The following is a 25172-nucleotide window of genomic DNA, read 5'->3' as shown; positions in this document are numbered from 1 at the left end:
TAATAATCCCTAGCATGGAGTTTGTCTTTTCTTTTCTATTTGGGCACAATTACCCCATAGCGTGCAGATATTTTCATTGGGCTGTCAACCAAGACCCCCAGATACCTTTCTTGGTTAATCACCAACAGTTCATTTCCCATGAGGTTGGTATGCCACTTTAAGGAATATGGATGCATTCAATAATAACAAATCAGTTTAATGGTTAGTGTGTATATGTGAAATCAGGGATTTTTTTTAATCACATCACATAATACTTTTTATTTACATATGCTGAGTTTAACTTGTCATGTTGTTGTTTCCCTTACACCCAGTTTGGAGAGATCCTTTGGAATTCTTCAATTCCAGCTGTGGGTTCTACCTCACTTCATGGCTCAGTGTTAATTCCTAATTGTTTATGAACAAGCTGAATAGCACAGGCCCTAATATAGATCTCTGAGACTTGGAGACTTGCTTATTTTCACGGCAAAAACTACCCATTTTTTCCTGTTCTCTGCTTTCTGTTTTAATTAGGTACTAATCCACACAAGGACTCTTATCCCATGACTGCTAAGTTTGCTAAGTCATTTGTTGAGGTATCCCCTGCTGGGATCAATTGGGTAGTGCTTGTTTTACCTCACTGCATTGATAAGGCTGGCCCTGATTTTTCCATCCAAGTACAAATTACCCAAGAACGTATTAGAATAATAAATAGGAAAAAATAATTGTGCTATTGACACCTAGCTATCTATGCATCCAGACTTACAACACAGACTAAGAAACCTAAGAAATTAACCTTTAAAATGTTTAAAATGTGTAATAGAGAATAGTCTTAGTGTTTCATTTTCTAAGTTTGTTTTATAGTGTGGTTTACCTAACAATTGGCTATTGTTCTGTAGAGAGCCAGGTGAATAGTTTTGTTAAGGTGGGGCTATTTTTCTGTGTAACCATTAAACTGATTTGCTGTAGTGGAATGCAATGGGGAGTTTTTAAGTGGCAATGTTCAACTTAAATAGTTGGCATAGCAATAGGTATGCACTAGAGTGCATGAGGTTGAAGAACTGAATGCATTCTGCAGTGTTATATTGGCCTGGCACACTCAGTCCAAAAATGGTAAAACAAGAAATCCAAAACCTGTTCCCAAATTAAGCCTCTATCAATTTTGTGCATTTAGATGAAGGGCAAGTACACCAAAGGAAAGCCACAAACCATTTCTGGAATATAGAGAAGAATTAGTTGGCTCTATCAAGTTCTACCATCAATATTTATTTTAGTGAGATTTATACTAATGCTCTTCTGCATACAAAAACATCTAGGAACTATTAAACAGTTGAAGGGTGTTTTTAGATGCTGTATGTGATTTGAGGTATTGGTACAAATTTCATAATCTCTTCTAAAAGGATCTGTGAGTGTAATTTAATGTTCTTTCCCAACTGCGCATTTGTTGACAAAGCTGACACATCAGTCAATATTGATTCCGGCACATTCTGATCCAGCACAAATGTATCCTAAGGAAGACTATTACTTAAGAGCCAGTATGGTGTGTAGTGGTTGAGAGAGGCAGGTTCTGATCTGGAGAGAGAGGCAGGTTCTGAACCCTCCACATGAGCACCAGACTGGAGAACTAGGTTTGATACCCCCTCTTCCACCTGAAGCCTGCTGAGTGACCTTGGGCTAGTCACAATTCCGTCAGAACTATCTCAGCCCCACTTACCTTACAAGGTGCCTATTGGGGGAAAGGAAGGAAATGTGATTGTAAGCTGCTTTGGGACTCCTTAAAGCAGACAAAAGTGTGGTGGAAAAATCTATTCTTCTGCTCTTCCTCTACCATAAAGAGCTGCTTGACAGAAATATTAAAATGCCTGCCTTTACAAGCCAAGAGGTGGAAGTGGGTTTTGCTTTCTAAGCATCATCCAGTGTCTATAGAATATTTGGCTTGGATCTTAAGCACTGTGAGTGGAGTTCTGTTAGATAAGGTCAGCTTCCCCACCTTGTTCTCACTGCAGCCTTCTGTGGACTGCAGTGAGTATTGTGGGAAACAATTAGCGAGTCTGCAGCAGGACTTGGGTAGGGAAGACTGGCAAAAATCCTTGGCAGGAGAGGAACTGGGTGGAAAAGGAGGCATTGTTATGCTGTGAGTCCGGTGGCTGGGGAGCATCAAAGTGGTAGAGCTGGCAACTCCCTCCTTTTCCTTTTTCATGGGGGTGAGGCAGGTGCAGGGAAGGCAGCCCATTGAGCAGGCTGTTGGCAGCAGCATTGGGACCAGGGGTGTTGCTTTGGGTGCTACATGCTGCTTGCTGCCCCAGACAACTCCAGTCTCTTCATCACCCTGGGCATTTTAAAACATAAACAGTACACATCTGGGGTACTGCAAATCCAGCTTATTGTAAGGATGGCAGTTCTGCCTGGTTCTCTTCCAGCCAGCTGGCCTTGACGGAATGCCTCCAGCCGGGCGGCGGGCCAGAATCGGCAGCAACAACCTTGGTGGACGGCTTATCTTGCTGTCCAAGATGAGCATTCCGTTCCCATGAGATGGGCCTGGATGGCCCAGGGAGGGGGAAGGGTTTGAGTACGTTATAACCTGAAGTTTGGGCGGGAGGTCTCATTCCTGTCATGTCGTGTGTGTGTGCTTTCTAAGATGTCTGAATAAACGGTCTTACATCCAAAAGCCTTTTATTTCTGCTCTTTGGAATTCCTTACATTATGACAGGAAACACTTTTTAACCTTTACTGTTACATCGAAGTGGATCTCTGGTGTTTCGACATGCAGAGATTGAGTACGCTTGACCATGTGGAAGGCACAATAGCCCCCATAGAGGGCTTCGAGCCTTCCCTTCCAGATTCCGAGGATCTAGGAGATGGAGATGACCCGATTTCCCTGGTGACTCTCTCCAGACCTAGAGACAGTACAAGTTTGCCCTTGTTTCATTGGGATGAACAAGGTGGGTTCGATCGCGTGGAGATGCATGAAACGTTTGGTGCATTATCCATGGATCGGGCGCCTGTCGACCGGTTCGTTTCCCTCCGACAACGAGTGGATTACAAACCCCAAATGCAACCAGTCCCTGAGGAACTGGGACTGACAACCATCCATGCTGACACCCAGGAATCCATGGAAAGATTCCTAGACAAGTACTTTGATGATATTCCCAAGGAGCAGCAGTGGCATAGTACCGGGGCGCGTCCCAAGACTACGGCTGAGGCTGGAACAATGACGCGAGTCGGATCGATGATCGGTAGAGGGTTCCATACTAAAACTGCGGCTCCAGAGCCGGGAGCAAGTGAACGGATGGAAGAGCTCCGTGGAGCGGTCAGAGGAATCGAAAGAAGTCCGTCTGAAGTGGAACTTAATCCCGACCCTGACCCGTTCCCAATGCCCTCGAAGGAAAGTTGGGACGATGAAGTGGCCCTGCTGCGTGAAGCCAAACTTGCGTGGGAGCACGAACGCGAACTCTGGGAAGAGGAACGCGAAAATCTGCAACGGGACCGTGAGAAGCAACGCGCAGAAATCCAAATGGAGTTGGATCGCGAAAGAGAAGCGTTGCGCCGACAGTTCCAGCAGAATCTGACAGTTCATGACAAAGTACTGGATCAATCAAAAATGGATTTACAACGCCAGCGCGAGGGCATCAGGGCCATCCAAACACAGAATGAACTGACTACAGCCATACAACGAGATGAACGAATTAAATTGGATCGTGAAAGGGCGGCCTTGCATGCGCACCAGGACGCCTTAACACGTAAGGAAAGAGAGTTGGCCGACCTAGAACAGGATTTGCGAAGACAGCGGGCTACGCTGACAAGGGCTCCAGATAACGCCCACACCTTCTACCGGGCGCCTACAGCCCCCCTCCCCGCTGGAGGCACGGTACTTCGAGGCCCGATTCCAGCGGCCCCCCAACCCAGGGCGCTTCAACCACTCCCGGTTCCTCCAGCCCCGCCACTGTACCCCTTACAGCCACCAGGCCACCTACAGCAACAACCTCAGCATGCACCTCGAGCTGTTGAGAGAGGATTTTACAGACCCCCCATCCCAGCTCGTTTTGACGGGACTGCATCGAAACTCCCCTACTTCATCTTACAACTCGATGCCCATATGCAAGAGTATGATGATTTATATCGTTCTGAACGTGAAAAAGTTCGAGACATTGGATCAGTACTGGATGGCATAGCGGCTGAATGGTTCGTTACCCTCTATGAATTACAGGCTGACGACACTCGTACAGTGGGGGGGGGGTTCCTCCAGGCGTTACGCCTTCGTTTCCAAGACCCTGATGCAGAAAACATTGCTATACGTACAGTAAAAACCATCCAGCAAGGTAACCGTTCTTTCGCTGAATATGCCCGGGAATTTCGTGCAGCGGCCAGTAAACTTCCTCCAGACTGGCCGGAACGCATGAAATGTGAGTACTTTTTTGAAGGCATGGACATCAAACTGCGCGAAACGGTTATCCTCATCCGGATCCCGCGGACAGTAGCCGAATGGATCGAACTGGGATCACAAATCGCTGCCCGGCTTGCGCGCGCCCGCCCAGCTGGCCGTCCGCGCCCCAAACCTGCCAGGACACCAGCCCGAAGTACGCGCAAATCAACTCCTCCCGTCGCAGCTGAAACCACTTCAGAACGCCGTCGCCGCTTGGGATTGTGCCTTTACTGCGGGGGACCTGGCCACCTGGCTGCCAACTGCCCGAAGAAACAAAAACCCCAAGTTCCGACTACACGCACCGTGGCAGCCAAGCCTCCACGTAAATCAGGTCCGCCGCCTCAGGGATCGTCTAAAGCTGCTATCGAGGAAGATTTCGAGGACGGGGATGTAGCGCTCTGCCTGTCAGCAGCACCCGAGGACATTAACCCTACTCCAGATGTGGTGAGTGAAGGCAGTGCTCCCATTACCATTTTAACCGCGCTAGCCAACCCAAGTAAACATACGCACATTCTGGCCTCTGCACTTGTGGACTCGGGCTGTTCCCACTGTCTCATGAGACCACAAGTGGCCGACGAACTTGGTTTAGACCGAGTCCCCTTGGTGAAACCCATCTCCTTTACCCAAATGGATGGTAGCCCTCTAGGCGGTGAAGGTCCGGCACGTTTTAAAACCCAGCCAGTATTTCTCCGTTGTGCCGACCATTGGGAGAAAATAAGTTTCATTCTTGCTCCCGTTGCTAAACGCTCTATTGTGTTAGGCATGCCTTGGTTGCTCTTACACGAACCAACCATCATATGGAAAGAAGCGGATCCTCAATTCTCAGATCCCCTGTGGAGATCACATGAGCGGGGAGGAAAGCCCACCTCTCACTGAGAACGAGCTCATGGGTCCTAAAGCTTTAAATGTATTGTCTGCCCTGGTCCTACGGAAATCCATGAAGTATCAAGACTTGTCCAGAGTGTTTCAAGAACAGGAGTCGCGACCAATTGCCCCCATAGGGATACTGACTGCAAAAGTCTACTACAACCCGGAGCTCAGTTACCTAAAGGTATAATGTATCGCATGAGTCCCACCGAGGAGAAGTAACTCCGTGCCTTCTTAGATAAAAACTTGTCTCGCGGAGTTATACGACGAGCCACAAAACATACCCATGCCGCCCCTGTTCTATTTGTTAAGAAAAAGGCCGGTTCGTTAAGACTTTATTACTGATTACCGCGGATTGAATGCAGTGTCCGTATCCAACAAGTATCCTTTGCCCTTAATTAAAGACCTCTTGGATGCATTGGGCAAAGGGCGGATCTTTACCAAATTGGACTTAAGAGAGGCTTATTACAGAGTCCGTGATTGCGGAAGGCTATGAACATGACAGCTTTCAATACAAAGTTTGGACAATATGAATATTTAATAATGCCATTCGGATTAGCTGGAGCCCAGGAGCCTTCATGGCCCTTATCAGCAGTTTTACAAGATCTGTTATACAAAGGGGTGGTCGTATATTTAGATGATGTATTAATTTACTCACAAAACATTGAGGAGCATGAGAAGCTAGTACGAGAAGTCTTACAACGCCTACTAGATAACTCCCTTTTTGTCAAGTTGTCAAAATGCTGCTTCCATCGGCTCCTCCATTGACTATCTGGGGTATCGAATCTCTCATGAAGGTTTGGAAGTGGACCCAGCAAAAATAGCCGCAGTAATTGACTGGCCTGCCCCCACCAACAGGAATGAACTGCAATCCTTCCTCGGCTTTGCCAATTTCTCTCGTGACTTTATTCCCGATTTGCTGAAATTGCCTTACAGCTCACCGATCTCCTACGTACCAAAGGCAAAGAAGACTTCGCGAGGCTTCTGAACCCGGGGCTCCCCTTCTCTGGTCTCAAGAATGCCAGTCAGCATTCCAGCAGCTAAAAACAGCTTTTACTACGGAACCAATTTTGAGGCACCCAGACCCAGATCTTCCTTTCATCGTACATGTGGATGCGTCGGATAAGGCGCTAGGCGCTGCCCTCTTGCAGAAAAAATAAAGATAACAAATTGGTACCGTGTGCTTACTTATCCAAAAAGTTTTCTGGGGCTGAATTAAATTGGACTGTAGGGGATAAGGAGACCTGGCTATCAAAGCTGCATTGAGTGTTTGGCGCCACTGGCTAGAGGGAGCCAAACACCCCTTCCAGGTTTGGTCGGATCACAAAAATCTGGCTGCCCTGTCCACACCACTCAAAATGTCTGCAAAACAATTGCGTTGGGCCGATTTTTTCTCCAGATTCTCTTTCACAGTCCATTTCTTCCCTGGTAAAAGCAACAAACTGGCTGATGCGCTGTCTCGCCTCCCCGGAGGGGGGGGGGGAAACATCGCTTCTGAGATATCCCGCGCACAGTTCTCTCTCCCTCCCAGCTGGGATTAGCTGTCACCCGATCACAAACTACGGCGGCTCCTCCCCCTCCGGCCATCCCTAACATCGTCTCCCCCTTCCTCCAGGGATTCAAGGAGGCGGAATGGAATTCCGCTCTTTGGAATTCCTTACACTTACAGTATGCATTTTCAAATTTAATTCATTTGAGAAGGAAAGCTGAGCACATGCATTCATAATTTATTGTGGTTGTACCTGTATCCTGAGTTACATTCCAGCATGAAATCTGCTCTTGATTTTGATGTTAAATACCCACACAAAGTGATTTTGAAAAAACAAAAACAAGCATATCAGCACTCCTATAATTGTCCCTAGATTCCTAAAGTCTCCTGAAACTGACTATGGATAAAGGCTGCTAATGGTGTCATAAGCACACCCGCTGACTTCAGTGAACTTATAAGGATGTTATTCTGCTTCGAATGGCACAGTGCACTCCCACAACTCAGTAGCAATTGGTGAGGGGTTTGTGTGACTTTTATCTATAAAGCTATAATTTTGGTCTTCAAATGGCATTACTGACACCTACTGTTAAAACAGTGAAGCTCTTAAAATGTTGACACTTTAAAACATGAATAGTACAGATCTGGGGTACTACAAATCCTGCTTATGTTATGCGTTTTCAAATCTAATTCATTTGAAGAAGAAGAGTTTGGATTTATATCCCCCCTTTCTCTCCTGCAGGATACTCAAAGGGGCTTACAATCTCCTTGCCCTTCCCCCCTCACAACACACACCCTGTGAGGTAGGTGGGGCTGAGAGAGCTCCGAGAAGCTGTGACTGGCCCAAGGTGACCCAGCTGGCGTGTGTGGGAGTGTACAGGCTAATCTGAATTCCCCAGATAAGCCTCCACAGCTCAGGTGGCAGAACAGAGAATCAAACCCGGTTCCTCCAGATTAGATACATGAGCTCTTAACCTCCTAGGCCACTGCTACTCCCTTGAGAAGAGAAGCTGAACACACACATTCATAATTTATTGTAACTGCAAGTTAAATGTGCTGAATTTTGCCAGCATCATGTTCTTTGTTCTCAGATAGTGTAATTGAGATATCCTGTTTTTGGAGAACTGTGTGATGTTTTAACTTCTCCAACACAGAGAATTAAATAGAGCAGATATAGACAATATGAGATTCTGGCCATTTCACTGATCTTTCTGATGTTTTGTACTGATTTTTAAAAATTTTTCAAGGGAAATACCAAATTAAAATATATTTTCATTTTATTCCCCTCCTCCACATCAGTAAATGAAGGGTTGAGGTAATATTTGAACCTGAAATATAATTAGTGTCCTGAATAAGTGTATCAGGATTGCATTCTGATAGTTTATTATTTGAGGGAAATGCCATGCTATAAAAAAATACACAAACAATATGCCAAACAGGCAAGTTAAAACAGCAGTCTAACTTTGTTTAACTGGTAATGATGCTTTAAAACAGGTGGAAGACAAAACTGTTTATTCACTTAATGTTTTGGCTCCAGCAGAGTTTTTCTATGGGCAAACACATTTCTGCTACAAAGTAGCTTAAAATGCCCTCCCACTGCTGTCCCTGGATGGTCTGGGTGTGGAGGAGGGGGAATAAGTTAGATGGTATTATTATGTCTGGTTTATAGAAAGAAAGGGAGAGCCCTTCGGGGGTGGGTGGTTTATTAAATTTAATTCATAAAAAAATAATATCACTAAAGCTATAACCAGCCTTAAAAAACAGAACAAGAAACAAAAGGTTGAGGCAAAATCTTTTTTAAAAATCCTAGTACAGGAAGCATATGAGGCTCAAAAAGCCAACAGGTTTAAACACGTATACCTTGAGAATTGTCCATAAACATTTGAGAGTTCACAAACATTTGATGTAGACTTAATGGAACATTTAATTTTGTAATTTAAAACTATTAATATTCAGTTGTCGCCTGAGGAGCGGAGGAAGCAGTCCAAGGGTGCAAAATATAACAATAAATAAATAAAATAAAATAAATAAAAAGAGACACAGAAGACCCCATTGTGTGGGTAAAATTTGGCCACAGGCATTTTATTGGTGTGCTGACAAAAGGAAGCAGAGGTGCAGCATAGGGAACAGATCCAGCACTGGGCAGCATCTCTGCTGTCCCCCAGTAATAACTTTCCCCCAGCCTGATGCATGGGGGAAACACCAACGCCTGGAGCAGCAAGATAATGGGAGCCATCAGGGTTCTGGCCCCTGGATGAGCTCCCTTTGCTGCCGGGGGTGGGCCTGGTTCACAGGCTCCCTCCATCCCTCAGGCCTCTTATGGAGGCCCCCACCAAATGGGGAGGCCCCCTGAACAGATCAGTCCCCATGCACAACCTGTCAGGCTGTGACAGATGAAATGCAAATAACAACCACCACCACCACCGTAACCAGAATGCAGACAACAAAAAACCCAGACTCATGAGGGAGGGAAGGAAGGAGGGAGAAGCCATCAGCGCTCTGGCAAGAAGAGATGCGGGATGGCCGGCATGCTCATATTTGTTTGTTTGTTTGTTTGTTTGTTTATACCTCACTCATCAAAGGGGATAAGGCCACAGGCCTGCCTCCTCCAGGGCAGCCCCTCTCCCTGCCCCACTCCCAAACAGCAACGGCATCCTAGGTAAATCTCAGCCACTCTTTGTGATGAGGACCTTGATGTTGAAGCCCATCTGGTCTCCTGTTTGAAATTTGTCTATTTAGATATATTTTTGATAGTTATACATATTGAATGGCCTTTTGAGTCACTTTTTGTCTTACACATCAAATTGTATTTGTTTTGTTAAGATTTTTAGGATGTGCTTGCTGAAACAGTTGGCACTTTTGCCTGCATATACTTTGTGTATGAGGATTTCATTAGATTTTTTCTCAACCTTCGTATTTTTCTATTTATGTGGCTTATATTTATTCCTGTATATCTGTCTGGAATAGCTCAGCTAGAGTAACACTTACACATTGTATGGCAACTTCCAAGCACTATCAGAGCAGCCTCTAGAAAGATGGATAAGGAAGTGGTGTAAGAATGTAAGAAATCCTCATCCCACAGCTAAGTTTCAGAAGAGGAGCAAAAAGGAAAGCCTGAAGTGTGACATGTTTTAATGTATCAGTGCAGTGCCACCTATAGCCAGGTTTTGATTCAACTCCCTTGTATTGTTTGTTTGAGAACATAATCCTGGAGAGGAAAATATAGATTGGACTGAACATAGTACAGATGTTTTCAGATAATCCCAATGCTTTAGAAATCTTGTGCATGTTTAAGACTGCAACCTAAACACTTTGGCACCATCCTGTATAAAAACCATGATGTGTCAGTAGATCACCAAGACTGAATATTTTTGGATAGAGCCATCTCGTTCTCATTACCTGGTTCTTTTGGTCATGAGGATCATATGGGAAACTGAGAAGCATGATGGTGGGGTTCGTACCCCCTTAGATGTCTTCTTTTCAAACCAGGATTTTTATTTTCATCAAATTTTTCCAATCTGTTTCCAATGACCTCACGGATTAAATCTGGAAAGTAATTTACTTGGAGTTATAGTTTATCCTGTAAGATCTTTATGTAATTTCTCCTGTACTGTGATCAGGAAGCTGAATTTGCTGTTTTGTTTTATTATATTTTGGTTCATCATGAAACCCAACGTGGCACACAGAGGGCTCCCAAGGAGTAACTCTCCCAGGCACTGAAAATAGACTTGGACCTGCTTAGGTTCAGCTATCATGCGTTTTCAATGCAAGCTCTGCTTCATCCTAAAGAGCTCATAGTAGAAAACAACATTTGAAAAAAATTAAAATTATAAAGCAAAGGTGCCAAGAATGGCAGACTAGATAAACTGAGAATCAAGGGTGCAAAGCAGCAGAGAGAACAATTTCAAGCAACTCAATTAGCTCACTAGCATTATTGTGCTAACTTGTCCTTTTTAAGGCTCATTAGTAATACTGATGACTGTACAGAGACTGCCATGATTAGCTTTTGCATGCCCAGAAGGGCTTTTGGTTTGTGTTTCTTGAATAACCATATATTCACACTTTTATGCAGCATACTATCAGCGTTGCAGACTCATGTTAAAAAAAAAGGACCAGAAGTACTACTGGGCATGTGCCAACTCTAGAGTATGCTCTGGATTTTGGCCCTGACGTGGCAGTCTTCTCTATGGTCTTTGCATTCTTGGAATTCTAAGGGTTCAACTGGACAAAACATTGGCGATCCATGATTGGATTTTCAAGCATCTTTAATTTCCTTTAGAAATAGCTCCCCCCCCCCCCCAGCCCCACATGTGAATCTGGGCTATGGTACTGTAGTATGGGGGAAGAAGATTAGGTCTTCTCCACATAGGTTGCTTGACAGAAATCTCTGTTCATTCTCTAAATAAATACAGCCTCTGTGAATCAGATCTTGAAAGCTGAGCTGGGTCAGCCCTGCTTCGCATTTCGATGGTTCCCAGAGGCAGGCAGTGGCAAGCCACCTCTGAAGTCTTTGCCTTGAAAATCCTACATGATTGCCATAAATCAGCTGCAAGTTGACAGAAAACAAAAAAGAAGAAAAGCTGGCAGTCAGGCATTTTATTGGAGCTAATAACAGCTTAAGCCATATATGTGCCATTTCTTTTGGGAAATGGCACATGAGCAAAGATTTAGCCCCCACCTTGGTACAGGGGCTCTGAACTAAATCCCTCATGGCTGTTTTTAAATAAAATTAAAGATATCTGAAAAGCTAATCTCTGTCATTAACACAGCGGCGTCCTGCACCATTAGGTAAATTAAAAAAGGGCAGGATCTCAGTAGCGTAAAGCTCTTTCAGATCCTGTTGACTTTTAGTGGGAATGCTTTAATCAATGTAGCTGAAAAATGTTTTACTTTGATTGAAATTTGCAGTTAAAAATGGAAGCACAACTTTCATGCCACCTATGGGTACATACTGGACTTATGCCATTTAAAATATTGGGCTGTGATGAAAGCTTCCTGAGTGTCAGTGTCAATCTTGACATGCTTTTAAGGCAGCCTCCTGATATTTCTTGACAACAAAGATATATACCTTTAAGGTGGTGAATCCTTTGGCTGGGCAATTCTCTAAAATGTAATTAGAATAATCATACTGTGGGTAATTTATATGTTCATTTTAACAGTAACTACATTTAAAATATCCCTGGAAAAAGATAATTATTTTACTGCACAAATCTTTGTTGGTAATTTCCTGGCACCCTATTTGATAACAGCCATAATGGTATTATTGATTATTTAGAAATGGAGTCTTAATTACTCTCTCAATTACTCTCTTTCTCCCCTAACTTACTGTCAGTTATTACTCTTCCCAGGATTCTCTTCTCCATGTCTTTTTCTGTGTTTTTCATCAAATATGGAAGGAATTCTTTTTCAATATCTGTATATGAAAGACCAAAACGTTTTTTAACATTAATCTTGAAACATGGAAGCTTGTGTCCCCAGTTTCAGTGAGACACATTGCTGGCATTTTTAACTTATAAATATTATAAACAATAATAGATAATAATAAGAATATGAATCAAATATTTATCTAGTTTTTGTTTACAAGGACTCTCACAGTAGTTTACTCACATAAAAAAACCAAAATCATAAATATAGCAATCCAGAAAACCAACAAAACTTGCAAAATCAAAAGCCCGGCAAACAAAACAAATGCTATTTTTTAAAAAGCCAACTCAGAAGTATTAAAAAGGTCAAAATCTAGATTCATGTCGCATTAGAAGCCTAACAAAACAATCTTGACTAATTTCTAGAAGATGAACAGAGATAGTGCTTATTGGGCCTCACAGAGAAGGGAGTTTCAAAACCTTAACACTGCCACCAAGAAGGTCATGCTCTGTTTAGCCACACACTGAACTTCTGAAGGTTGCAGGACACAAAGAAGTGCATGTCCACACCATCTCAATGTACAACAGGCTCATGCTGGAGAAGGCATTTTATACAGTACATTTAGGCCTCTATAAACCCCAACCAGCACTTTGAATTGGACAAAGAAACAAGCTGGAAATTGATGAACGTGTATCAGAACATGTTAGGTGTGAATGCCAAACATAGGTTTTAATTATTTAACCAGAGGCAAAGAAATAGTGTCATCTTTGATTGTGCTTTGATTGTGTATTCCTGCACAGCAGGGGGTTGGACTTGATGGTCCTTTTGGTCTCTTCCAACTGTATGATTCTATGATCTTCTGATGAGATTCATGCTGATGTACCATGTATCAAACTCCAAGACCAAGAAGTACTGATTATATAGAGCCTTCCTTACATGCCACCATGGTGGTCCTCCTAGCACAGGGAGACTTTTCTCATGTAACAAATGATACTGAGTTACATTGATGATGTGTATGAATCACTTAAAAGCATTTCAAAACTAATATACAATAGTACATACCTCTTTCTACTGTATCATAGAAGTACCCATGATCCAGAAGATTACTGAAGACTGAAGGAATGAGATCTTTCAGGTACTGTAAAGCAAATGCCCGTGCTGCAACTTTCTCCTTGACTTTATTTTGTTTTAGCTGTGCTTCTGTCTGAAGGTACATACGTTGGGCCTGTATTTTTTTTTTTAAAAAGAGTGTAAGTTGGAGTAACAAATATTTCCCTATAGTCATGCTACATGTTGGGACTCTTAGAATAGGGTTAAACCTTTTTTAAATGCTGAGAAGGTTGCTAAATCTTGGGAAAGCAACAGTAGCAACCACATATTATTAATGTGAACATTTACTAAAGTTACTAAAGTAGATCACTAAATATTTTGAAAAAGAAAACTGGTACCAGGAATGAAAATGGCTCAAAACAATTTTTTCTGATCTTTTCTTTTACTTGACAAAGATATAAAGGAACTATCTTTTACTTTCTGAATCCTAATTCAAGATGTTTTATCTTGACAGCTGTTCCTGCTGATGTGGTCTGTCTTTTGGTGGGAAAAAACAGCTTTGTCATTAAGTGACTGCCTGGTTACCTTTGGTGTTTCCAATGGATTGGACATAGTGCACTTACCCCTCACAATGTTTTTGCTTCGTTCTACATGCTATGTTGCTTTACCCCCTTTGCTCTGTTACAGAACATGTCTATATTTTCAGAATTTAACTGGCTCCAAATACTATGGCCGTTTCCGCACGGCCCCAAGCGCCCAGGCGACAAAAAATTCTGCCGGCGTGGGAAACCGTCGCCGCATAGCGTGAGAGCGGCCTCAGGAAAACTGGTGGACGACAGGCGGCTCTTCATGGAGCCGCCTCTGCCCCCTTCCCTTTCCCACTCACCTTGTCCCCGTCGTCGGCCTGCTGGCCTCCGAAGCCCCGCCCACGCTGCCCTCCGACCTCCAGGGGGTGGGAGGACGAGGAGAAGGAGAGCCAGCAGCAGGCGACAAAAGTGAAAGGAAAGAAGCTGGTGTTCAGCGGTGCTGTTCGCACTGTGCCGCCGGGAAGACGCTGTTCCCTCAAAAACAACCCTTTAAAGGGTTGTTTTTTAGGGCGGCCTGACGCCGCCCTGAGGGAGGGGAAGGGCAGCCAGGTTGGCGCTGCTGCATTTCAGTAGCGCAGCCTGTGCGAATGGCGGCCTGGGGGCGGCGTTTTTACTGCCCCCAGGCCGCCGTTTTTGGCCCATGCGGAAACGGCCTATGAGAACAGCGTGTGGGAACTACCTAAAATCCATTTCCATATGAAGATAGCTGCTGAAGATGGTAAAGCTCATGTATCGTCTAGTGCAGTGGTAGCGAACCTTTGGCACTCCAGATGTTATGGAGTAACATAACATCTGGAGTGCCAAAGGTTCGCCACCACGGATCTTGTACATAACTGAGCACTTCAGTATAGGAGGCTGAAATATTTTGCGTCTCTCTCCCTGTAAACTGGAGTTGGGGAATATGACCTAATTGGCATACCGACCTCTACTCTAATTTTACACCCCGATTCCAAAGTGCTACATGCTGTTAGTTTTGACTCTTTCACAGCTTAAGAAGTTCTGGGGAGGGACAAGAAATTAAGATTGGAGGAAAAATTTTCTTGGAACCTTAATTTGCCTTCCAACTTTGCTTAAAAGTTTATAGTATCTTAGAGGGGAGTAGTATATGTGTGTGTGTAGGGTGTGTGTGTGAAGAGCTGCATGCCTTACCCCCTGCTGCCAGAACTTTGTAAGCAGTAAGATTCTGAAGCGGGCCAGTTTCTTTAATTTTCTTCACTTTTGCCATTTAATTGACACTTGACTGCCTTCTAAATTTCCTTGGCTCTAGGAGGGCATGAGCATGCTTTGTAGTCAATGAGACACTGGGTTTCTTTAAAACTTACAAATAAATATTTTTCTGTATACTTGGGGTCTCTAGAATTTAGAAACCCCATCTCTTCTGTGAGTGGTTGTGTTTTTCTGCCATACTAATAAGTCACAGGACTGACAGGTTTGCTATTACAAGGAGTGCTTGTTCTATAATGAATGCTTCTGTATAGTTATCCAGATGTTATAGGTAAGTGTTTAAGTGCACACATTCATAAATAAATGAATATCTTCTGAATGAATATTTGCATCATTGATACCTTTTCCACTCTACGACGTCTTTCTCGTTCTTCAAGGCGTTGAACTTCAGCTTTTTCTGCATTAAGCAATTCGTGATATGCTTGCTGATGTGCCCGCAGATTGGCTATCTCTTCTTCTTCTGTGACTTCCAGCAAAGCTTGCTCTATGGTTTTACCAACCAAAACTTCAAGTATTGGTTTGACTTCGAAGTTAAAGTCAAAGAGCTGAAGAAAAAAGGCACATGCGGTTTGACTCTTCTGTAATACTATGTTTTATGAAAGGCAGCAGAAAAGTTTATATTTATAAATAGTTGATGAGATGACAGGTGATCCCTTATTCAATAACACTGGGGTGATAATATTGATCCACCTTACATGGCTATTATATGGAGTACTAAGATGGCATACTGCAAAAAGCCCAACTATGTAATACCTTTTAATTCAGTCCAATCTAAATGTCACAAAATCCACTTGTGAGCTTACTAGTTCCTTAGAACTCTTCCTCAGGTTGGATGTTCAGTATAAAAAAATAAGCACAGGGGAAAAGGTGATGTTTCAGGGCATGATGTAAGAGCCTCACATCTGCAGTGCCCAGTGTCTTAAAATATAATACCTTCAAAAATGTGTTACAAATTTAACAGGATTAAATGGTTCTAGATACAAACCACGTATTCAGCTGCACCAAAACAAAGGCAAAACAAAACCCCAAAGATTTTCCCTTTGAAAAGAGAAAAAGGTAATAGTTATATTACCTTTTAAAAAACTGTTACTGTATTCTGATATTTTGGTTTGTTTGAAAAGTATTACCTCACTGTGGTTTTCTGTGGCTACCATAACACTGTCAGAGATTATTTATTTATTTATTTATTTATTCACTCACTCACTCACTCACTCACTCACTCACTCACTCACTCACTCACTCACTCACTCACTCACTCACTCACTCACTCACTCACTTTTTAAACTGCCCTCCCCCGAATGTCTCAGGACGGTGAACAAAAAAAAGAGTATAATAATTTAAACATATAATCACATTAAAACCTACCATAGTTAAAAATAGTAAAACAGTAAAAACAATAAAAACAAGATATTACTATATAAAATGGGAACTATATATTAGCAGATGGCAATAGAAACCCACTCCCTTATTATGCTCACAAGAGGCCAAGGTGTCATGGGGTTAAATGGTCAACCTGGCTAGCTAAACGCCTGGCGAAACAGGTCTGTTTTTCAGGCCCTGCGGAAACTTTGTAAGTCCTGCAGGGCCCTGGTCTCCTTAGGGAGCCTGTTTCACCAGTACAAACCTGTAAAAGCCCTGGCCCTTGTGGAGGCCAGCTAGATGACTTTTGAGCCAGGGACCTCCAATAGGTTCTCCTCCAAGGAGTGGAGGGACCTAGCGGGGCAATACGGGGAGACACGGTCCCTCAGATATGCAGGCCCGAGGCTGCTTATAGCCTTAAAGGTTCAAATCAAACCCCTTGAACATGATCTGGAACCCGATGGGCAGCCAGTGAAGGTGGTACAGGACCAGTGTAATCTGGTCGCAGCTAGATGTTCCCATAAGGAGCCTGGCAGCCGCATGTTGAACAAGTTTAAGTTTCCAGATCACAGTCAAAGGCAGGCCAGTGTAAAGCAAGTTACAGTAATCAAGTTTATGTCAGTGAAGCACTTAATCCACTCGGTCCATAAGTCTCCTGCGGCCTTTAACAACTTTGTCACTTCTCCTCCATCTTTTTGTGTTTGTTTAGATTTTTTTATTCTATCCACACCTAGGCAGGGGCTCAGGATGGATCACAACATGCACACAATACCATCCAATAATATAAAGCATTTATGCCAAGAACTCCTTTCCAGGAACACTATTTATGGAATTGTATTATGTTGTGAATTCAAATAATTGTCCAGTGTTTCAACATTTACTTAGCAATGAAAACCCAAAAATAAATTGGGAAGTGCAATTGATTATCCTGGGATGATGCAACTTGACATTACAATCTCAGTACCTCTCCTTCTTCTATCTGTGTGGATACATCACATCCAGTCTTGGAGGGAATGTAGAGTGGTGTCTCTGGTCTGTCAACAAAACCATCTGTTTGACATTCCACATCAGCTTCAATAATGCGGCCTGCAATCTCTTCCAGGTACAGTTCTAAAACAGTGACATAATGATGGCAAATTTTAGCGGCTGTTATCCTCTATCAATCCAACAACAACAATAATAAAATTGTGATAACAAACATCAGTTTTTAAAAGGTAAATTGTGGGAATGTTCATGTCCAAGTCAGATATGGGCTATGTAGGAAGGAGATCTTAACCTTCAGCCCAATCTTGCTAATAAAAACTGGACTCCACAAAGGGAGGAATACTAGGAGACATGGCAGAGTTTGAAAAAGAGCTCACATCATGAAAGCAACTCCTGCTGTGAAAATTCTGTTTAAATATGATAGCAAAATGTAACGGGTAAACGGTTGTATGGTAAAACGGCTGCAAAACTTTCAAGAACTCCCAATAATGGGAATTCTCATGGACTAAAAATATTAAGTTTACAACCTGCCAAATGTTGAGAGATTTTGTTTGTTATATGTTTATCTATATATTTTTAGAATATTAATGTGTTATTAAAAAAACAGGGCTCCTTTAAGATGTTAATAACAGCAAGGAAAATCAGCTCTGATGAGTGAAACTGAGGAGTGAAGGGTTAAATTCCCTTTCCCTGTGTGTCTTTGGCTTTGCATGTGCCCAATTTACCATTTACAGAGGAATGGAGATAAATAGCCTCTTGTCACATCTGTTTTAGCCATTCTTTCAATTAAGGCTTGATGTCACCCCTTCATTTGAGAAGAGGAGGCATATGTTTGAGGTGGGGGCGGGGAAGAAAGCAGAGTTTGGGATCTGAAACATAGAAAGAGATGAAAAAAGATTAGAAATACAGCACTGGCTGAAGATGGAGTATGTAGTGTTGGAGTTTCTCTTTGGGAATCTGATATGGGGTAGTAGATCTGCTGTCTTGTAATGAACACTTTTCTTTCTCCACTCGTGCTTTACTTATAATTTTTAAATTATATAAGTACCATGTTACAAAGTTACTGTAGGGTCTTGCATTTACGGGAAACCAAACATGTATAGTGCTTGTCCTGCCCCTAGAATTTCTCTCTAATTGAGAAAGTATATATACTCGTGTATAAGTTGACCCACATATAAGTCGAGGCACCTAATTTTACCACAAAAAACTGGGAAAACTTATTGACTCGTGTATAAGTCTGGGGTGGGAAATGCAGCAGCTACTGGTAAATTTCAAAAATAAAAATAGATACCAATAAAATGTTTTTAAATATTTATTTCAAAGAAAAACAGTATGGTATCAACAATAACTTCAAAAATTCTGAAGTGGAATATATAACTCTCACAGACAGTATCTCTTCAGAGTTTCATAGGGAAGATACTCAACATGATCCCCATTTAAAAAAGTCCCTACAGGTTCTCCTTCAACACAGAATATCATTACACAGTGAAGATGCTTGCGTGCTGATGGCAGCCACTGCCCAAAAGCAAGTCTTTTTTGCAGGTCTGCAAGCTCAGCTGGACAGAAGTCCCACCTGCTTTCCAAAAACACAGGGTGGGGGCCGAGAAAGGTGCTGGCAGTGGTTGCACCCCAGGGCACCCTATGTGTGTGTGGGATTCCTGCCACCATGGGCTCCAATGGTGCAGATTTCCCAATGAATATGGCTTCCTAGCATTCATGGAGCTTCCTAGCCTGAACAAACATTCTGTAACATATAAATTTAATATTTAATATTCACACCTATTCACTGAATATTCACTGTGAATGAAGCTACTGGCCACCTGTAGTGTAGCGAAGCAACAGCCCAAGGCTTACCTTTGTGTCCACATAGCAGGGAGCAGGTGTAGAAAAACACCCTCAGCTCCCAGCCTTTTTTCGCTTGCCACCCGTTCCCCCCCACCCGCTCGCCACCTGTTCACTTGCGTATAAGTCGAGGGGGGCTTTTTTCAGCACAAAAAATGTGCTGAAAAAGTAGACTTATATGTGAGTATATATGGTACATAGTTTCTCAAATGGGGCAAATAACATCTCCAAGGTGTCATTTCAGGTTAGGAAAATTGTTGGGAGAAGACTTATACCACCTAGGAATTAAATTCCTAGCACAGACTTCGTAAGATGCATCTGATTGCCAGGACCTGTGCAGCATGCAAGGAAAACAAAGTATAGTTAGGCCCCGAAACTGAAATTGGTATAATGTATGTTCAACTTCATACCAAAGGTGAAATGTTTTTTAAAAAGTGCTGCAAATTTACAGCAAAGGGAAACATAACTCGAAACCCTCTCTCTATACAATCTTTGTTTATAGGGCAAGTTTAAAAAAATGAACACATTTGTTTTTGTTGGAAGTAAAACTAAAGTCAATGTATTGCTTTATTGCTTCTAGAATCATAATGTATTTCACTGGGTGGTTTGACTTCAGAAACCTACCTGTTTAAACCAGGCTTTCATTGACTTATGACAATGAAAGGCTTACCTGTCTGTACATTGATACGGTTTCCAGCATCTGTAATCTCAGGGGCCTTTGCCTCAAACTCCTCCTTTGCTCGCTTTCTGGCAAGCATTTTTCTGTGGGCTTCTCTATGCTTTTGGACCTCAGCAGTATCGGGTTCAGTAGTCTGGAAATTATGTGTCAAGGATAATTCTTAGCTGTTTCAAAGTAGTTCTGCTTAGACAGGAATAACATTTAAAAAACCGTCTAGAGGATCTTTTAGACAGTGTTGTGTAAACCTGACCGTTCTGGACTGAAAGTCTGTGGTTGAAATCTTACTCAGAAGCAGAGGTGGGATCCAGCAGGTTCTCACAGGTTCCCGAGAGTAGGTTACTAATTATTTGTGTGTGCCGAGAGGGGGTTACTAATTGGTGATTTTGCCACGTGATTTTTCCCTTAGTTATACCCCTCCTCTCAGCAACAGTGCGCAGAACTTGAAGCAGTCTAGCAGGAGGTGAACCAGCGTGTGTGGCAGCCTGCACTGACCTGCGTGTAGTGGTGGGATCCAAAAATTTTAGTAACAGGTTCCCTCGCCAGCCCCCCCTCAGCATAGGGGGCAGAGGCATACCTAGGCAAACCTGAGCCCTGGGCAAAACCTGAGTTGGATCCCCCCCATGGGCAGCCACTCCACCATGACCCCCCCAAATTTTTTTGCACCAGGTCATTTCTAAATTATCATCACATTATAGAAAATGCCCCAACTCACAAATCTGAACACAGCAATTGTGAAACACACAGGTTCTTTGATAGAGACTGGTGAGATAAAAGGTACGAAAGGCTGAGAATCAATGAATTGCAGTACCTGAAAGGGATTAACCCAGTTCAGGGAGTTACATTATTAGTTGCAATTGCTATATGGAGCCTTCACATTCAAAGGCAGTATGCCTCTCGGGGAGGTGAGGGCATGGAGATGGAAAAGTGGACCCAATTAGTAACCCCTTCTCGGCACACACAAATAATTAGTAACCCACTCTTGGGAACTGGTGAGAACCTGCTGGATCCCACCTCTGGAAGGAAGCCACAGAGGGCTCAGCAGCAGAGGCTGGGAGTCTCGCTGGACCTGGGATTGGCAGCAGCGACGGTGGGGTGGGGGAGGGGTAGCAGTGGGGAAGGAACCTGCACCAGAGGGAGGAGATGGGAAAGGCATTAAGGGTGAGTGGTGGGTGGGGACAGCAGCAAGGGTGTGGGTATGTAGAGTACCATGAGTGGGGGTAGGTGGGGAGATCAGTGAGGGTGGGGATAGGAAGGGGTATACCCTCCCTGTAAGTTTCTTGCGAGTCCCCACTTGCAAAAATAGAAAACACTGAGAAGCTCAAAATGAGTCTCACACCATTCTACAGCTGTCAATGCTGGATTAGGAAAATCCTAGAAACTTGGAGGTGGACCCTGGGGAGGGTGAGGTTTCAGGAGTGGGAGGATTGCAGCGGGGTATGACGTCATAGAGTCCAACCTCCAAAGTGGCCATTTTATCCAGGGGAACTGATCTCTATATTTGCAGAAAAGTTGCAAATCTGGAAAATCTGCAGACCCCACCTGGAGGTGTTAACTCTTAAGTGACCACTCTCAGTCTAAAAGCATACTATAGCATGATATGAAAATTAGCAATTTGCTGAAAACCTGGGTAAAAAAAAATGTTGGCCTGACATCTGAAAGAAAGAATTGTGGGCTCCAGGTGAACAAGGGGAAGGACATTTCAAGTTAGGTGCCACCCTCCACCTCCACCTTGTATCTTCTTGCCAGGCATTTTACCTCTGAAGATGAGGGCATAGAAAGCAGGGCTGTGAGGAAGATATTAACCAGTAGGTTGGAGAATACTGCAAATTTCAGAATAGTTAGCTGAAAGTATTTACCAACTTCCTTGAAAATCCTAAAGGGAATAACACAAATGCACAATACAGCCCATAAAATGATGCTTCTTCAGTATGAGTATAAATTTCCAGTAATAATTTCATCCCATTATAATATGCAAGAGTGAGTGACTAATGTAAACATCATACCCAAGGTAATTCTTGAAGAGCATATGTGTTGCCCCGAACAACTCTCCTGTCATACATAAGGTTCCCATAGCGAGTTGGGCCATCATCTCTGCAATTCATAAAATTGAGGAGAGAAAGAAAATGACATTCAGAATGCTGTTCATCATCAAGTACATAGCAGAAAGACACTCAGTGTCAGTAATGAGCCTCGAAAAGAACCAAATGTACTAACTGCTTTGAATATTATAAGGCTGAATGGTGCAGAGTTGTACTAACTGGGTTGGATCCCACAGAGGATTTCTCTCTCTCTAATGGTACAGTTCCTAACCAATAGGCTGTGAGATAACCACACTGAATAGCTAAGCAGATTTTTTTTCCTGCTGATCACTTAATTTTATTTAATGTATTTGATCATATACATGTTCTTTAAACTCTCCTCACCTCTTAAATTGAAATAAACCCCAAATAAGTTTGACCACTGGAACTGTGATAGGTGGATCACAACCAATCAGCAGCAATTGTACCTTATTAGCTACTGGCATGCCTACATCAGGAATTAATGGATTAATTAACTGTGTTCTTGTTTGCTTATATCTTTTACAACAAAATATGACCTGCTCCGTGGTTTCAATAGAACCTGCTCTATATCCACATAGGCAGTGGTGGGATTCAGCAGGTTCGCACCACTTTGGCAGAACCGGTTGTTAACATGGTGCTTGTAAGCAACCAATTGTTAAATTATTTGAATCCCACCACTGCATAGGTTAGGGCTTTTTAGAATAGTGCCCACTCAAAATGGCTGTGGGTAGTACCTTGAATCTGGTTAAAAAGAAGGTTCTCTATAAACTAGGTTGGTTAAAGAATCATATATGGAAAACAAGAATTTGAATATGTAAACCTCCCCAAACCCCCCCTCCCCCAAAAAGCAGGGGAGCACACATGGCACACAGAGAAAGCAGTACTCTTTAGATCCCACTGGAATGATCTTTTTTTCACCAGAGAAAAAGACATAGTTGACAAAAAGGTATTTTCAAATCTCAGCCTCTAAAGATTACCTTTCTCCTTCACTTTCCCTGTGAAAGGAGATAAAAAGTTGCACTTAAAAATGCTTTTGGAATTGGGATTTTCTCATCTGACAGTGAGGAGAGTGCCAAAGTGCCAAAGAGGGGGGAAATGCATGCATAACTGAGAATAAACCTCTGAAGGGAATGTACACTCAAAGTGAAGAAGATCACATGTGTGTAAATGGCCCAAGTGTTTGTCCAAGAACTGGGAGACTTGTGTTCAAATTCCACCTTAGCCATTAAACTCAGTGGGTGATATTGGGCTAGTCACTGTCTCTCAGGTTAATTACCTATAGACAGGCACAGGATGCTATTGGGGACACAATATACAAGTGAAATTAAAACTCTGTCCAGCACATGAGCCCTGGTCCAAATTAGGACCCTCTGCACCTGCTTTTTAATTAAAAAATAAACAGTTAAAGAAACTGTTAAAGAAAATGCCAAGTGATGGGTGCAACAGTCATGTAACATGTAGTTTGGCCTTTAGCAACTGAAAATGATTGGGATCTGATTCTGATATAAAAAGGGAGGCCCTGGGAGTTCCATGAGTGATACTCAAAATGAGCATGATGTTGTGTAGATGTCTTATTTAAATTTCCTGTGTGGAAGTAGCCACAATGAGTTGTCAGTATCTGAACAAGCCAAAGATGTGCTGCCTTTCAGAAATATGACTTCTCAGGGTAAAAAAGAAGACAAAAGAACATAGCACAGCAAACAAGTGAGATTATAAATTATGCTGTTTTCCTTGTACAGTTGTTCACAATATTGTTTATAGGATAACAGAGTAAAACAGAGATTAAAAGGAGATTATATCATTTTGTGTTGACTTTTTGAACATAGCAGGGTAATGGACAATTCTCACTGTCCCTTTTAACTCTAGGATAATTATATGAAGAAGAAATCAAAGTAACCTGAAGTAGGTTTGCTAAAGCAACTACAGCAGAATTCATAAATAAATGCAGAATCTGAGCACAGTGCTGTGAAGTGTCTGAATATTTTAAATAAGGCTGTCACTCTGGATTGGATCCAAATATTTCTATGAATAGAAAGGTACTTCTGCTGTCAAAAGAAGAGCTGGGACTGGATCCAAAGATTTCTATGAATGGAAAGGCACTTCTGCTATCAAAAGAAGAGCTGGGATGATTTTTTGTTACTTTCTCTTTTCAGGGCAGACTATTGAGTTATTTCTCACACTATACTTCTATACATACTTTCTGAATAAAGCAATATTACAAAAATCCACATGTCTTCAGTGGGCACTGATCAAAAGGTAACAGAAAGCTTTACCCTGGAACTACTAATTGCTTGGCAAAATGGGAATAATGTAAAAGTATAATATGGGATAAAGGTAGGAGAAGTAGAGTTGGGAGCCTCTATGCCAGAATGTGTCTCTGAGAGTGTGATTCAGGCAAAGTCTATGATAGTCAAGCTTCTGTACTCACTGATCATTGGCCTCTTGGGAACCTCTGTATCTATGCCTCATGGGCACAGGTCGAGGGCAGCTACTGAAGGTATAGGTTCCACTCGGTCTGGAAGTATCATTTTGGCTGTGGAACAGTGAAATTGAGGCCATGATGTGTGCGGACACTTCAGGTTCTAAAAGGTTTAGTGAGGAATTGTTGAGGAATTCCTGGTAGCTGTTGCCATGACAGATGGGGTTCTATCATCAACAACAGTTGCCAAGGTAGACTAGTCATCTGCCTGTTTGTTGCCTATTGAATTCTAACCAGCAGAGATATTTTTTTACAAGGCCCTTAATTTAGTTTAATGGCTGGGAGATTTGACACAATTTAGTTTAATGGCAACTGGGAGAGATGACACAAGACATTTGATGACAGAGGCAGAAAATGCAAAGCTGTCTCTTCCCCCCTTGCCATATTGGTAGTAACAAATCACAGTAAACTAACCCAGAGATGAGAATCTTTTGCTCTTTAATGGAACTGAGAACGTGCGTTGTGAGGAACACTGCCTCATCCTGCCTAACAGCTGGCCCAGACTTAGAAAGCCCCTACCTTTGATATTTCTCAATGGCTGTTTTTAAAGTTATCATATTGTATCTAGTTTTGCTCCTATGAAGACTTGGTACAAAAATAAATGGAAGAATCATGGTCTACTTCGACTTGAAACTGTGTGTTGTTATTAGGATTGCCAGCCATTGGCTAGCAACCAGCACTAGAAGGAGCAATAGAGGGAGTGGGTGGGAATATAACTTGCAGCAAATGGCCAAAAGTGATGTCACTATTTCAACAGGATGCTGTAGGATTCCACCAAAACTCTAATGCAGT

The 25172-nt window shown here is 42.6% G+C and overlaps 1 protein-coding gene across 1 annotated transcript in view; it reads right to left on the bottom strand.

The window, feature by feature from the left end:
• Positions 1-24460, bottom strand: part of RSPH3 (radial spoke head 3) — a 43542-nt gene extending 19082 nt beyond the window's left edge. Inside the window, exons 1-8 of the mRNA XM_048505293.1 lie at positions 24330-24460; positions 21845-21932; positions 19833-19974; positions 17301-17446; positions 15319-15522; positions 13179-13341; positions 12079-12165; positions 10214-10298 (exon numbers count right to left, since the gene is read on the bottom strand). Of these exons, the coding sequence (XP_048361250.1) occupies positions 10214-10298; positions 12079-12165; positions 13179-13341; positions 15319-15522; positions 17301-17446; positions 19833-19974; positions 21845-21932; positions 24330-24460 (1046 nt within the window). The remainder of the gene's footprint in view (positions 1-10213; positions 10299-12078; positions 12166-13178; positions 13342-15318; positions 15523-17300; positions 17447-19832; positions 19975-21844; positions 21933-24329) is intronic.
• Positions 24461-25172: the final 712 nt, after the last annotated feature.

This window comes from Sphaerodactylus townsendi, linkage group LG01 (assembly GCF_021028975.2).
Source record: "Sphaerodactylus townsendi isolate TG3544 linkage group LG01, MPM_Stown_v2.3, whole genome shotgun sequence".
NCBI classification, from domain to species: Eukaryota; Metazoa; Chordata; class Lepidosauria; order Squamata; family Sphaerodactylidae; genus Sphaerodactylus; species Sphaerodactylus townsendi.
The sequence above is the reverse complement of the archived record's forward strand: the minus strand, read 5'-3'. Positions and strand labels throughout refer to the sequence as shown.